Source organism: Ascaphus truei, chromosome 5 (genome assembly GCF_040206685.1).
Source record: "Ascaphus truei isolate aAscTru1 chromosome 5, aAscTru1.hap1, whole genome shotgun sequence".
Lineage (NCBI taxonomy): Eukaryota > Metazoa > Chordata > Amphibia > Anura > Ascaphidae > Ascaphus > Ascaphus truei.
The window spans coordinates 302,768,860-302,785,216 of NC_134487.1; the positions used below are offsets into that span (position 1 = coordinate 302,768,860).

The following is a 16,357-nucleotide window of genomic DNA, read 5'->3' on the forward strand; positions in this document are numbered from 1 at the left end:
CTCCAGAGAACCGACTGCTCATGCTTGTTTTATATACAGCATTCACTACTGGTTGCAGTTTGCCTTTCCTTTTACATTTTCCAAGTCTCCAGCTGATCACATCTGCTTTGAAACATGGATTTCCCCTTATAGGCATTTCTGTCCTCTGTGCTGGAGAGGGTATTTCAGCCCCAGGACCCACCTAAACATCAGATCCTTTATTACAGCCATCATTTGGGGTCTTACTCCTACATGTAACATCTCCGTGGAGTTTAGCATTCTGCACAGATTCTCAATTTCCTGCTTGAATTTGGATTCATGCTCAAATACTGTATGTCATCTATGCACCATCAGAACCATTGAATACAGTGGGACATTTAATCCAATCATCATTCAGCAGGACTTTGCTCACAGGACTCATAAATGGAACAATTAAAATATTATCAATTATATTATTGAGTGTTTTCATCCGAATTCTTAATTTTTCACTTTTTATTAAATATCTGTGCTATGGAGAATACACTTGTTTTTTGTTTTTCATATAGCTATCCATCTACATATCTAGATATAATCTCAATGAATTAAACAAACCATGGTAAAGTAGTATGTGTTTGTGTGTGTATACACACACACACACACACACACACACACACACACACACACACACACACACACACACACACACACACACACACACACACACACACACTAGTTTGACCACAGTTTATTTAATTCATAGTGTGATATGTTTAACGGCTTTTTAGATCATATTTTTCCCACCAATGCAGCACAAAATATATTGGGTTATGAAACGGCCATGGAATAAATTATTTATTTTCACTGGTTTCATAGGAACTTTTGCATCTCTGCCGCTCATGAAAAAACTAAAAACAAAACCTTTGGTCTCAAGTGAAAGTAAAACACTATTAAATCGCAATTTTAGGCGTTCTACGAAATGGATAGGTAGACTTCCTAAATAGCACTTCCCTCTAGGGATTCCCATTGCGATGGGCGCTCACACGTTCCCTGCAATATCCTCATGGCGTTAAATTTAGTCTCATTTATTGCAGTTCTAATCAAATTTACTGTCCAGAATTCCCAAATCTCACTCCCTCAGGCCATAGGATCCTCACATCTATGAATATGAATTATTAAAACCTATATGGTTTCTGTAAGAATTTGCTTTCTTACACGATTCCTAAAAGGCAGAACACACATTTTCCTGCCAACAGGTACCTTCATATCCTATATATAAAAAAAATATGATTATTCAAAAATACTTTTACGCTCAATAACATGAAAGTAATGAATTTCCAGACTACATTTTAACAACATCAACATTTATTTGGCATGTTATAAAAGAAGTGGGGTATGAATATTTGCATTTAAACTCTGGTAAGTCAATGTTATACTTACATTAGATGTGCACATTGTAGAATGCATATATTGTGAACATAATTACATTTGTACACTAAAGTACCATACTATTTAGCCTGCTTATTGCTGTACACTCCCCCCTTGGAAGAATTTAAAATTCCTATTCTTTAATTTTTGTTTTTTTCTATTCTTTAAACAAAATACATAAACATTCATGTATCTCAGAACAATGTGGCAGCAACTGCGGACACTGCAACCAGAAGTGGAGAATATTCTATGATAAAATGGCACATTTTAAATATAAATATATATATATTTTTACAAATCAAGTGTAAAATAATATACCATAGTGTTTTAAAAGTCTTTTAAACATGTGGGGGATGGAAAACAGCCAAGGACATCCCGTGGGAAAAAATTAAATAAAAGCAGAAGCAGACAAATGCTTGTGATCAAAATCCAAGTCCTCAATTGGCAAGCAACAGAATTCGGATTTTTTTTTTGGCTCTTAAAAATATCTTCATGTGCATGAAAAACGTAGCAGCAAGCAGTTATCCCAAGTAGCATCTTCAAATTGAGGGGTGCAGAGTTGGTTAAAAAACAAAAACAAAAAAAACAAACGAAAATAAAAAAAACTGTACAGTAACTGAGACATCCGATGTCCTCCGCCAACGTTCGGATATGGACTAATCTCCTGCAAGAGAATAAAACAGGAACGTACATTAACATATGGTAGTAGTGTTATACCAGGAGTGGCCAACTCCAGTCTTCATGGGCCACCGACAGGTCAGGTTTTAGGATATCCCCGTTTTAGCACAGGTGAATCAAATCAGAGGCTCAGTCAAAAAGTCCTTCAGCACAGGTGGCTCAATCAGTGATTGAGCCACTTGTGCTGAAGCCAGGATACCCTTAAAACCTGACCTCTTGGTGGCCCTTGAGGACTGGAGTTGGCCGCTCCTGTTGTACAGTATTGCCATGTCCTGTTTAGAGCATGCCAGGTGGTGATTTAAGAGACATTGAATGTCTTTCAATGAAAACGTTCGTTCCTGCGACGGTTTGCGCCTGCCAACCTGGAGCAATTGCGGTTACCAGTTCTGCAGTGCCCGGCACCATGCGAAGATCTGAATTCCTTCCTCAGAGGTCATCACTCCCAGGTGCGCCAACCAAGCACCATTCTGATCGGTATGGACACGGTTTCTGAGTACCACTATTCTTTTAGTCAGATATAGTTTGGTGGACCATGTCCAAGTGGTACTAATCAAGCAACACGGAACAGACAGTGTTGGGAAAAGGTACCTTGGGAGGGGGTGGGGTGCAGCTTATTGTGTGTTTAACCTTTTATTCAGTAAATTACCTGTTAATTTTCTCAATGTCAGTTTTACATTATTCCAGAAGGAAATTGGGAATATATATTTGAATTAAGGTTAAACTGTCCATATTGTTGCCTTTCACTAGTTATAGCAGTACAGGGGCCCATATCAAAATATAAAATGTCAATAGGTGCCTAAATTCTCAGTATCATACTGTTATAGCTTTGGTTCATATGTTCTGATTGTTAAAGGGTGCTAAACTTTAACATGCCACAACTTATATTCCTTTGAATGGGACTTGTGATGAGCTAAACCTTGGTACCCTTTAGTGAATCTGCGCGATAGTGTTACTCCTGACCCTGCACCCAGCTCTTCTTTCTCTAGTGCAAAGCGATATCACAGTCATCCCAGTGCAGAGCCTACTATGGGTGATAATTACTGGACTTAGATCTCCCTCAGGCACGCTTTGGAATTTGACTTTCTTTCTGAAACACATTCACATTCTCATAATTCTGTGCCCAGGACATACTTGAAAACGAGAGGTAACTCTCAATGTATTATTTCCTGGTAACACATTTTATAAATAAATAAAAGCTTGTTCCACGGAGGTACCAGTGCTGGTCTCATTGCCCATTTGCTGTCCAGGCTCAAAACCCCTATCTACTATATTCGGTCACCAACCCCGCTATCACAGCGCTGCTTCCCTCGGGTATATTGATCAGGACGCATTTTTGTGTTGGGGAGAAATTCCCTGGAGATATGTATCCTTTCACTCTTGAGAAAGAACGCAGGTCCCTCACCTCTCTCGGTTCACGCAGGGGGAAGCTAGAAAGGGACTCCTGTTGGGTAATCTTATAGACTGGCACGATCACACTAATTCTAAAAACCCGCTACATTCGGTTATGGGGTGTAGGTGGTGCTGTAGATTTATACAGTATATTTTTATTTTTCTAGCCTGATCAATAAACATTTATATAATTTGTAAAAAATGTCTTCCCCTTATTGGGTGGGTTTCATGCAAGTGCTCTTAATAGACTACTTTAGTCTTTGTTTACTCATTAGTATGTTGGGGTTACAGATAGTAACTCAAAATTTCATTTTGCAGCCTTGAGCAGAAAAATTATTTATTTTTTTATATTATATAACCGACGCAAGGAGGAGAAAAGATAGAAAAGACGGATTGTTCTTCATTGCAAGGATTACACTGCAGCGTGAGTTTGAAACAGGGAAGCTGCTCTAATGACCAAGTCAACAAAAAATTCAAATTTTTTTTAAACGTGTCAATGATATCAATTTGCTAATTTAAATCAGAAGAAATTACCGGGGTAGGAACATAGTATTATTGTATCTTGCGGATGGATGTATCTTACAATGGAGGAATGTGTTCTATATTGAGATTTACCTTCCCGTGATTACTTAGCTTTCTCCTGCATGGCTATATGCAAAGTGCTAGAAGACCTTGCACGCCATTTCTTGGAGAAATAGGCCTAACTCAGGTTTACATTTATTTTTCTGTGCACTTTGTTCGCCTTGATTGTAAACGCCATTTTGTGCTAACTCACACCGGAACAAAGTTAGATCTGATAAAGCGTGATCTTAAATGAAAGAATCCTCTACGTGTGGGTAACCAGACTGGAGATACTCACATGATAAAAACGTGATGGCACCTATACACACATGAAATGCGATCCTTCTGTAAGCTGCGGTTGTGCTGGGGGAGCTGGTAATGTGGGCGGCTCTGGGAGAGAAGACAGACTTCCAGCTGCAAAATACAGAGAAGCAATATACAGACAGGGAAACAATTCTATATTACTTTAGTAAGATGTATACATCCATATAATTCACTGGAGAATAGACAAATAACCTTCTTGGTTTACACAAGTAACACGTGAATGAGTAGAGGGCAGAGATGAATGCAATATGTAAACTAAGAAGGCATGGGGCACGCCTTGGCCTGTGTCCATTCACTTTCTTGTATGCCAGTCACCACCGGCTTCGGTAATGGCCCGTCACTTATACAGAACAGATCACGTAAAGATTACATTCCAACGGTGCAAAGGAACTTACACTCCTATTCTTCTAAGGAGGAGCATGTTTTTACACACGCCAATTGAAAAGGTCCATACATTTATATTACCGAGGCCTCATTATAAACCAGTATTTTTAAAAGCCTGCAGCTTGTTTTCAGATGGGTTGTACAGTATGAAGAAGTCTCTGTAGGAGCAAAATAGAAATGCAATTGCTGTGCCATCAAGTAGAGACCATCGACATGCTTCATACCGTACGTACATACTACATACATACATACCGTACGTACATACTACATACAGCCAAACTACATACAGCACAGCCATCAAAAATTGTTTACTTTGAGCTCTTTCAAGGACAGATTTCTATAAATGAATAAATCCTGTAGGAAGCCCTATTCTACAGTCAAGTTAATTACTTTAAAGAAGATGTTACATATTACTAATAAAGACCACAAGCCGTGACATACAGTATACTGCCAGAGAGCCAGGTTTCACAAGATAACTTTCACAAAATGGGAGAAAATAAATAAATAAATATATATATATTTATATATATATATATATAACCCTTAACCCTGGCTGTGCTCGAAGCTGTGACCATGCAGCAAGCTTAAGCCTATAGGGAACCATGTTAAAAATGGTTATTGAGGCAAAAAGTGACACTGTGTGCTCATTTGCATGTCATTTCCCAGAATCCCTTGCTGCAGTGGAAGTGCTGTATGCTGGGTGATAATGGGGAAAGGCGGGGTTGCAGACCTGCCTAAGACATGCAGATGAGCATACAGCTATATTTGCATATATATATATATATATATATATATATATATATATATATATATATACACACATATACATACATACATACATATACATGAAGCAATGAGGATGGGGTTTACCATACTTGCTACATTGCATAGCCAGTTAACCAACCCCACACTGATGAGACCCATAAAGGTCGAAACAGCTGTCTGTGGGTGGGTTTTCTGGCTATGCATCTTAACCCTGGCTGTGCTTAAAGCTGTGACCATGCAGCAAGCTTAAGCCTATAGGGAACCATGTTAAAAATGGTTTTGAAGCAAAAGGTGACACTGTGTGCTCATTTGCATGTCATTTCCCAGAATCCCTTGCTGCAGTGGAAGTGCTGTGTGCTGGGTGATAATGGGGAAAGGCGGGGTTGCAGACCTGCCTAAGACATGCAAATGAGCATACAGCTATATTTCCATTTGATATATATATATATTTCCATTTGATATATATATATATATTTCCATTTGATATATATATATATTTCCATTTGATATATATATATATATATTTCCATTTGATATATATATATATATTTCCATTTGATATATATATATATTTCCATTTGATATATATATATATTTCCATTTGATATATATATATTTCCATTTGATATATATATATATTTCCATTTGATATATATATATATTTCCATTTGATATATATATATATATATTTCCATTTGATATATATATATATATATTTCCATTTGATATATATATATATTTCCATTTGATATATATATATATTTCCATTTGATATATATATATTTCCATTTGATATATATATATATATATTTCCATTTGATATATATATATATATATATTTCCATTTGATATACATATACATATATATATATATATATATATATATATATATATATATATATACACACACACACACACACACACACACACACACACACACACACACACACACACACACACACACACACACACACACACACACCTCCCCCCTCACCCCCCCCCATCCCTTAGGCCAGGTCCCCAAGCGCCCACTGCAGGGACAAGAGCCGCCCCCTGTAATCCTGACATATGGTACAAGTAATGTTACAGGGATATCTGTTTTATGTTTTATCCTGTTATTTTAAGAAACTGCCTTTACTGTAATTGTATGTTCTTGTAATCCTTTTTCTATAATCTAAGAAACAGTCTGTCTGTGAGTGGGTCTATTGACTTTGCATCTCATCCCAGGCTATGTTTAAAAGCTGTGTTTAAAGCAGCATGCATTGGCTTAAGGGTTTAACCATGTAATGTGGCCTTGAGACAAAAGGTGGCACTGTGTGCTCATTTGCATGTCATTTCCCAGAATCCCTTGCTGCAGTGGAAGTGCTGTAGGCTGGGTGATAATGGGTGATAATGGTGAAGGGCGGGGTTGCAGACCTGCCTAAGACATGTGAATGTGCTCACTAGTAATATTTTTATATGCTATATATATTTATTCATCAAATGTAAGGACAAGTTTAGTTAATCAAGACTGCCTCATGTAAATTAATGTTTAAATGAACATTTCAAAAACTATTTTGTAACAATATTTTCCCCCCCATTTCTGGATCTGGCTTTCACCAAACTTGATTACAAACCAAAGAAATACATTGATCTTTGAGCCGAGAGGTTGTTGCATTTTCTTGGTGAGGTGCGTTTATTGGATATGGAATGATCTCCGTACCTTCTAATGATGTGTGTCGTCTTAAAGCATCTGTAGAGAATTCATACGAGAATAGGATCCCTGTCCGTTCTTGGTCGCTGGCAGTGTTTTCATGTTGGCTGGTTTCAGCCGAGGATACAACTTGCAAACTCGCCTTTCTAAAAAATAATAATAAAGCTAATGATAAAAATCTCCTTTGCCTCCCACAGCCCAGAATGAGATTTGAAGTTGTCTCCTCGTCATTTTTATCTTTCTAGTGTAAGGGCCATGCAGAAACTGCAGAATATTAAATTATTCTTAGAAGAGAAATCCATGCAATATCCAACATGTGGATCTCTCTCTTTCTTAAATAAATCAGTTCTGTACTATAGTTAATAATTACTAAATTATTATTTTTACATTCAACTCAATGCCATTTTTCATGAATTTCAATATACTGAGCATCCTTTGATCTGTATAGCAGGTTTAGCCCACCTCCCCAGCAGAGCAAGTTCTTAGCAACACTTTCCTGTTTGTGATCATTTGTTGCTATTATTCCCAGCAGTTTGAGCTGCAAACTGTAACAATAGATAATGTTACCTTGGTAATATAAGAATACATTGTAGCTGCAGAGTTACACTGACTGAAGCATTGATTGAAACTGAAAGGCAGCCATTTAGTGAACCCTGGGAAGCGGGATAGTTGCTGATCGATTACAGGAGAACTAATCAATCGGCAGTTTAGGTAACTCGTTTCCAATAAAGATAATCAAGGGCTGCACACATTGAAACTGCCGCTTGCATTGCCTCTTTAAAGCAGCATTTCCTTCTAAATCGGACGTGTTATTTTTGATAAATAAGTTGTGTAGCATTACACAATACTTACTGCGCTTCTTTTCCTTTCTTTTTTAAAACGGTTTATTTCAGCATTTGTTTCACATATGAATTAAAAAAACAAACAAAAACGGGGAGGGATACAGAAGATAAAAAGGGGGGAGGGGGGTAACATGATACAAATACACCGTACATTCAAAATTGTCCAGTTATACAATGAATTAAAATACACAAACAGTTTCACAGTGTGTGTGTGTGTATGTGTACACACTTATATAAAACTACAGCACAATATAAACACGATCTGTTATATAGTGAGAATTGGGCCATCATGATCCTCACATGGGGGCTAAGAGTAAATAGAATCATTCCAGGGGGTCCAAATATCCCCAAACATGTCTTGGGTTAGGTTAAAAATAGTCTATTTGTGGAGGTTGTGCTATGTACATGGAGTTGCTGTTAGAATATGAGAGATTACTGATCCAGCATTTTTGGTAGTTTGTAGGATAAACATATTCAAAAGAGTAATGAGACTCTTGGGGAATTCTTGATACCTCAGTCTTCAGTATTTGAACACAGATCTTTAAGATAATTGGACACTTTAACCAAATATGTAACATTGTGCCAACCTCCCGGCAATTAGTCCAACACGTGTTGGAAACAGTACTCTGTATTACATGTACTCGTTGTACTATCTAATGGTGTAATAGGCGGCCATATTGGGTGCCATGGGAAGCAGGATCTTCACCGATCGATCACGGAGCGATTGGCAGCTTCGATAATTGCAATGCCGTAAAGGCAATGAACGGCTGCATTTATTCAAACAAAAAATCGGCAATAGGAAAATGCTAGAACCAAAACTTCACAATGACTTTTGATGTTTGAACTATGTGTACAGATCAGATGGATTACATATTCTATCCCAAGGAGGACAGGCCCAAACTGTTTCCAACAGTGACACAAAGGTGGAGTGTGGATGATAATATGGGCAAGCAAAGGGTGATAATTTTAATTACCGGTTTTGCCCAATTATAAGGCAACTGTTTTTCAATAAAGTAAACTGGGAAAAGTTTTGTGCTCGATGTATAATCAGGCCCGCCCACTTTGCGAGCCAATCAGCAGTCGGATGTATGAGGTAGGAGGGTAAAATGGAGGAAGGTCCACGTTGGGGGCCTGAAGCAGCCATGTTGCTTGTGGCAGGAATCTCAAACCGAGAGAGAGAGAGACCGAGAGATAGAGCGTGTCTGGGTGTGTGTGTATAAACCTTTTTCTTTCCAGCTACTACTGAAAATAGGGTGTCTGCTTATAATCGGGCACATACAGTACTACGTTCCTCCTCTGCCCTGTCCTCTCTCTGGGGTTTGCACTTTTTCCATCCCGCCTTTTCCACATCATTTATAAAGACTTACTCTTCTGCCTACTTGAAATAACTGGCAATGCCAGTGGCTGGATTAAACCTGGTTGGACATGTCTTGGCTGCCAGTCCTGATTTGTTCAATGAAAGTCACGAGTCCGGCTCGGGGAATGGCATGGTTACTTGAATCCAAAATGTGGTGGTTCACCTTTTTTATCGAGTGGCAAACACCTCACAAACACCCCTTTATACAACATGTGGAGAGATACCCGTGGACAAACCCGAGCACACCCGAGATACCTGGGAATATGCAAAGTACATTAAAAATGATGAAACGTGTGCATATTTTACAGGTTTCAGGCCTGTTCAGATTTGTTCCCATGTATCTTTCCACTTGTAAAAGGTAAAACAGCTCTTTTCTCTCCCAATAAGTGTTAGCAGCAATGTAGAAAATGAAAATGCTTGGTGAATTTTGACGGTGCTGCGTCTCTGACACATTTGAAATCACTGAAACAGAATATCTCGTGTGCTTTCACGGGCTCTGTTGATTTAAAACATTTGCTTAGGAAAATCTATTTGTTCAACATACAAACTTGGAGTACAGTTCGTCCCATGGTTTTTTCCCCATCAGTAAACGATGCACAACAATGTATATATTTGTAGTATGCACAAGCCAAGCACCATCAGCACGAGGATATCATAGCTCGGATCTGCAAGGGTCGGCCTAACCGCCTTCTCTGCCAGACACATTGGCGTTTGACTAGCTTCATAGCAGATGTACCTGTTTCCAACAAGCGCGTGTAAGATGTCCGCGGGATGTCTCTGGGCGGCGGCGGCGGAGGCTGCGTCGTCACTAAATTCTTCTTCTTTGGATTCCGACGCAAGAAAACGTGTAGAGTCAAGAAAATCTTCCGGCTGCAGAAACAAAAAAAACAATTTTTCATTCTGCATTTCAATAAAACATTTTAACATTAAAATCCATAAACATTTAATAGCCAGGAACAGAAAGTTACACCAGAGAAAAAATACGGCCATCTTTCTTTGCATTAACAAAATGATTAGTATATAGCTGCAATGCATTCTTACCTCTGTATTAGGAATGATTAGTATGCGGGGCTGCAATGTATGCTTACCTCTGTATTGGGAATGATTAGTATGTGTAGCTGTAATGCATTCTTACCTCTGTATTGGGAATTAGAATGCATGCTGTAGCTGCAATGTATGCTTACCTCTGTATTGGGAATGATTAGTATGTGTAGCTGTAATGCATTCTTACCTCTGTATTGGGAATGATTAGTATGCGGAGCTGCAATGCATTCTTACCTCTGTATTGGGAATTAGAATGCATGCTGTAGCTGCAATGTATGCTTACCTCTGTATTGGGAATGATTAGTATGCGGAGCTGCAATGCATTCTTACCTCTGTATTGGGAATGACATTCGATTCCCAAGCTGCCTCCTTTAGCCGATTTATTTCTTGAGCAGGAGACTCCCGTTCTTCTTCTAAATTATTTTCCCTAACAGCATTCTCGATATCCTTAAAATTACTGAATAACTTCTCTTCCTTCTTTCGAATCTGCAAAAACAATTTAGAACAATTATTTTTCTGTTTACAGGTTAAATGTGATATACGAGTCATTTAAAAATGTATCTCCGCAAAATTAAGAAATGGGCATAAACATTTAAAGTGCATTATTAAAAAATATCCGGGATTCCTCTCCTTATTCTTTTGGACCCGGTAGGTATAAATCAATGTGTTATGTCATTTGTGCCTCTGCCAACACCTGGAACAGCACAAACCTCCCCCTACAGGTATGAGCTGCAGAGTTAAGGAAGAGCAAATAGAGGCGCTGCTCAAGTGCAAACCACATTAGTGAAAAATCACACGACACTAAAACCCTCTTTGGATTTTTAACATGGCCACGGATTGTGGAATCCACGGATCGGGTTCAAATCTGGACGGATTGTATCCGATGGCAGACTTGGTTTAATTCGCCAGATTTTTTTGTGCCCAATCTGCAGATTGATTTTGGTCTAAAAAATTTCCCGGGAAATTAATTTGGCCTGGTTTGCTCATCAAGAGTCCTGATACACCTCCTGCCACCTCCCCACATCCATCGGAAAAGACATAGGCTGTGAGTGTTAGTCTGCAGGACTAGAAGAATTCTCATCATAAATTATTCAAAAACAAAAACCGTCAGCAGAGATATTCAAACACAGGACAGCACGTGGGAAGGACCAGAGGCTTTGTAAAAAGCCTTGAAAACGAACATTTCTTTTTTCTTCTTTAAAAATAGAGCACGGTGCTATTTTTACATCCCTAGCAGTAGAGGTATTACATGATATACTATAGCAGTCTATTCTTTACCTGGGTCGTTTTTAAAGAGTTTTCCCTGGAGAAGCAAGGGCTTTGTGACAGGGACTGATCCAACGCCCCGATGAAACTGAGACCCCTTTTCTTCTCTTTCAGGCAAGCTTGTTGATGCCTTTTCATCCTCTCCATTTGCTCTTCTACAGTCATTCGGGGTCTGGGACTTTCCGTTATACAAAACTGCTCCACAGCACTCCTCGGTCTCCCCTTAGCACACAAACAATGTAAAGTACAATAACGTTTGATTTATGGAAGGCCAGCGTGCGACACATGTACAAATACATCAGTGAACGTTACAGAAGTCCTGGGATCAAAGCCAAACACAAAGAAATATAGATCTGTTTTGTGTGACAACAATGACATTTTCATACATATATTGTCCATGCAGACACTGGTAATTGATTAATTCCTTAACATTTTCCGTTAATACACTTTCCTTGTGTCCGACGCGCACAGATACCGATATTTAGCCAACTTGGAGCCCGAGTGTATAAATGTTCTTATTCCGTCTGTTTGCACAACGCCTTCATTTTCTCTTTTGCTCTCCTGAAAGGGGCCAAAGTGTACTAATGGCAGGGCCGTACTTTAGAAGTTTAATGTAACCAACAAAATACTACATTTAACAAACCAGACAATTCAAAATATTTAAAAATACTTCTGTTTGGCTTAACAATTTCCAAGGTCAATTTTAGGATACAAAAATGAGGATAGTGAGAAAGTTTGCTTACAGATTGGACTAAATTACAGTCTAGGAAAGCCATCAAACCCCAATTACAGATAAAATAACCCCTGCAACGCTTCTACGGAGGAACGCTGCACTTGTTCTTAGACTGCAAATTCAAAGGGAAGGTAAAAGGGAGACTGCAAACATCTATCCCCGTTATGATTTCACAGAAACAGGTGAGGAGGGGCGATAGGCGCGGGGACACGCTTTTAAAAGATTCTTCACATTTTCCCACCAGATCAGAGATTTGGGTGAAAGGGCAAGCCACATTTTTCTGTCCAACGCTGTTCCAGATTAGTAAAAACATTCATCTGGAGTGCCCATGTGTTTTCTTGCCCAGGACACAGCCTATATTGGAGGCTGACACTAAGCACACCGGTTTCATACAGCTCCTTACTGTTGGGAGAGCCGAGAATCTGATCTTTCGGGATTCTTTTCTAGGAGAAAGATCTTAGAGGAAGGAGGGAAGACTTTCTTGGGCGGTGTTGAACACAAGCCCCTGAAACAGCAGCCTTTGAAATGGAGCCAAGCTGCTTTTGTCCAACCATATTTTGTTAGGTACTCTATTACTCTGGAAATAGTGGCTCTTAGATAAGTGTTGTATTACTGCTATGCCTTAAGGCTGCTGCCAAGACTTCCTTAATGAAAACGCTCCCCCCAACATCTTCAGATCTCCGCACACCAGGAAAGAGACCTGCGTGAACACGCATCACACCAACACTGTTCTGGCTACTCCGAAAACCAGATGCGGGTGATCGTGGCAGTCCAAACCCCAGCAGCAGACATGCATTGGGGCTGAGCGGTTTCTGGGGCTGGGTCCTGTCCAGGCAGAGGGTGCTACCATTGAGTCCCCAAACGAAGAATACCTCACCTGCACGTTCAACACCAGATCACTATGTGCGATTAGTGACGACAATTCCTGCAACCCCTTCCAACTGCGCGTGGCCGGAGGAGGGATATCCTAATATATGATCCCATCCACGAACTATTAAGCTCTCACTACATGTAGGACCAAAGGGTGGAAGGACCATAAGGATTTCCCAGTCGAAGTCCCCAAAGAAATTAAAAAAAAATCCTAAAGAAATAAAACGCTTTCCATCCTACCTGTAGGTAGGACAGAAAAAACACACTGACCAGGAGAAGGGGAAGGACTATTACAATATATAGCCACTCCTTCGTAAATCAGCCTGGTGTCCTGCCTATAGGGAGGAGCTGTAGCCTCCATAGGTGCTGGTGCGGGGCATAGAAGTGCTATAGACTCCTGCAGTTTCGCAGTACTAATTTTCTAGAAGCGCATGCAAGATGGAGATACAGTACTGTACACAGTTACAACACAAAAACAAAAAACATACCGTTCGTGGCTCTATCTTCTTGTTCTTTCTCAAGGTAACATATGAAGCTATTGTTAAGGATTCGAGAGTGGGGGATTTGGTTCTTGGAGGCACTACTCCAACAGGAAAGTGTGAACCTACAACACAAAATAAACATGCTCTAGTTTTCTCTGTATGAATATAGTCCGTGCAATTCCCCTGCTTGTTTACATTTAAATTCTGAAATAATTGGACACCTGGACTGTATATGAAGGGACTAACTTCTGGGCATACGTCTGGTCAAGATCCAGTGCCAGCTTTTTGTTTATTTATGAAACAAAATATTTCATTTGTCCCAAGAAGCACAATCTATATTGCAAGATTTTGGGGATGGGGACCCATTGAATACATCGTTTTAAGCATCAATCAATGTACTGGAGCACAATTCAACATGGATTACATCCATATGTCGGACACCAGTTCCACAAGCCTGTTCTCTTCTTTTAAACATTATACAATGTTCAAAATGCTGATATAAATTAAAAGCCAAACTAGATTAAAAAATAAATAAATACCTTTGGTTGTTGATGTTTCTATGTCCAAAGTAACGTCCGTCTTTTCGTCCCCATTGGACTCATCCACTTCTGCCACCGTGGTCAGCTCTGGCTCACTCTTGTAAAGTCTGTAATCGGGCCCCTGAAAGAGCAAAATAACGTATTTTAGCAAACAATTTCCACTATTATAAGGAAACAGAAAAACGAGGCCGATTGCCAAGCAATGTTGTAATGAGTGACTCAAATGACACAACCTTCCACATGATAGATTTTCCACATTGAAGACAATGCATTTGTAGAAAGTAAATTGCATTAGGAAATACAGCAACAAAAATACAAATGATGTAACCAAATTCACTTTTCTGCTCTTCCAGGAGCGGACCCTCGCTCTTATTGAACAAGCTCTTCAAGGTTAGGAAAACTTTTTTTGTCCATTGGTATTTAACCATATATATATATATATATATATATCTTTTTTTTTTTAAATCAATGTTTTGGTAAATGAGTGTATGAAATTCTCTAGGTTTGTACTTCCACATAAATGCGTTACAGTCTCCTGTAGTACTCGAGTAATAGTAAAGTAACCTGCCTATTTGTTCAAGCCCAAGGCTGCCCACCAGTTAGAACCCAAGCCTTGAACTAGACTAACTACAAACTAGGGAATATGTTCCCGATTTTATTACACCATAAAGATGATATATATGGCCATAAACCTAAAAAGATCAGGGTCCATATTTACGAAGGCGTGAAACCTCACAAGACAGCTTCCGGCATCAGAAAGCATCTTCTGATCCATGGGCCAAAAGATGTCTTTCTGGAACCAGGTTGTATCATTTAGTAGCACTACTTAGTAATGATCATCCCAAATAGTAGCATTCAAAATGGCGGCTTGGACTCTTGGTTGCACAAATAAATTCAGTGTAACTAGGACTATGGCTTGGGAGTGTTTGTGCAATCAGCCATAAAATCCTTGGGTAACGTTATAATTACGTCTCATGATCAATATTTTTGGGGGGTTAATGCAGCTCTCATGAGAAACCAAACACGTAAAAAATAATATAAAAAAAAACAAAAACCGTGCAGCAAAAATGAAAAACAAAACATTGATCTTGAAGTGATAAGTGCAAAACAAGGAGGAGATGGAGGAGGAGATGGCAATGCACAGAGTAACAAAGAATGTATTGTGTGGCCATTTTGGCCACTTACACAATGAGATCCATTTCTCTGATATACTTGAACATGAGTCGTCTTCTTTTCATCTGGCAGATGTACGGGCCCCCTGCTATAACACAGCAAGGAGGAGCTGCTATCACTGGGCAGAGGGGGGATTGTGGGAGGTTGCTCTGAAAAGTCATAGGACCGAGGGAGTGGAGGACGAGGTGGGGCTACTTCCTCCTCCTGGAGATTGCAGAACATTCACCTTATTTAGATGCATGTACCTTAGTCCATCACTACAGTTTCCTCCTAGGCCTATATCTATTGAATCAATGTCGGGAACAAAACTCATTACTAGCAAATGTGTGGCACGTCCTAATATTAGAATAAAACAAAATCAGAAAAATCGTAACGTAAAGATATTAATCAAACACAGCTCAGTAACGGAGCAATACTGCTTTCCTTTTTTTAGCGCTATAGGATTGAAGCTGGGGGTCTCTGGCGCTGAACGGCGTTAATTTCAGCTCCGGGGACCTCCTGCTCCCAGGGATGCTTACCTCTGTAATTGGTGCCGGTAGCAGGTCCGCTGGGTTATGTGGGGCTATCGGAATGGCGGCTTTAAAGCTCCAGCATCGCACGGGCCAATAGGAAGCCGTGATGTTATCCCTTGCGGCTTTCTATTGGCCCTCGTGACTGGGACATTTAAAAATGTGGAGCCCCTACCGGTACCCCCTATGGAGGTAAGTTACTGGAGAAGCAGGGGGTCCACGGTGCTGAACTGAATGGGGTTCTGCCCCGGAGACCCCCTGCTTCCCATCGAGGTGGTGGGAGGGGAAATATTTGCTTCTTTAAAGCCTACAAACTTGAAGAATGGAATATGATTGTGTTTGTTTTTTTTAATCCTAACAGTGAC

The 16,357-nt window shown here is 39.6% G+C and overlaps 1 protein-coding gene across 17 annotated transcripts in view; it reads right to left on the reverse strand.

The window, feature by feature from the left end:
• Positions 1–1,302: 1,302 nt before the first annotated feature.
• The window catches only part of PLEKHA5 (pleckstrin homology domain containing A5), a 196,052-nt gene continuing 180,997 nt past the window's right edge, over positions 1,303–16,357 (reverse strand). For 11 of the 17 annotated variants that reach the window (XM_075602970.1, XM_075602969.1, XM_075602979.1 and 8 more), the window contains 9 exons: positions 15,496–15,687; positions 14,311–14,431; positions 13,778–13,893; positions 11,699–11,908; positions 10,751–10,906; positions 10,113–10,246; positions 7,187–7,323; positions 4,310–4,425; positions 1,303–2,047 (listed from right to left, as the gene is read on the reverse strand). In XM_075602970.1, the coding sequence (XP_075459085.1) occupies positions 4,331–4,425; positions 7,187–7,323; positions 10,113–10,246; positions 10,751–10,906; positions 11,699–11,908; positions 13,778–13,893; positions 14,311–14,431; positions 15,496–15,687 (1,161 nt within the window). In that variant the 3' untranslated portion in view covers positions 1,303–2,047; positions 4,310–4,330. The remainder of the gene's footprint in view (positions 2,048–4,309; positions 4,426–7,186; positions 7,324–10,112; positions 10,247–10,750; positions 10,907–11,698; positions 11,909–13,777; positions 13,894–14,310; positions 14,432–15,495; positions 15,688–16,357) is intronic. The other 6 variants (XM_075602976.1, XM_075602975.1, XM_075602985.1 and 3 more) reach the window with 1 other exon arrangement.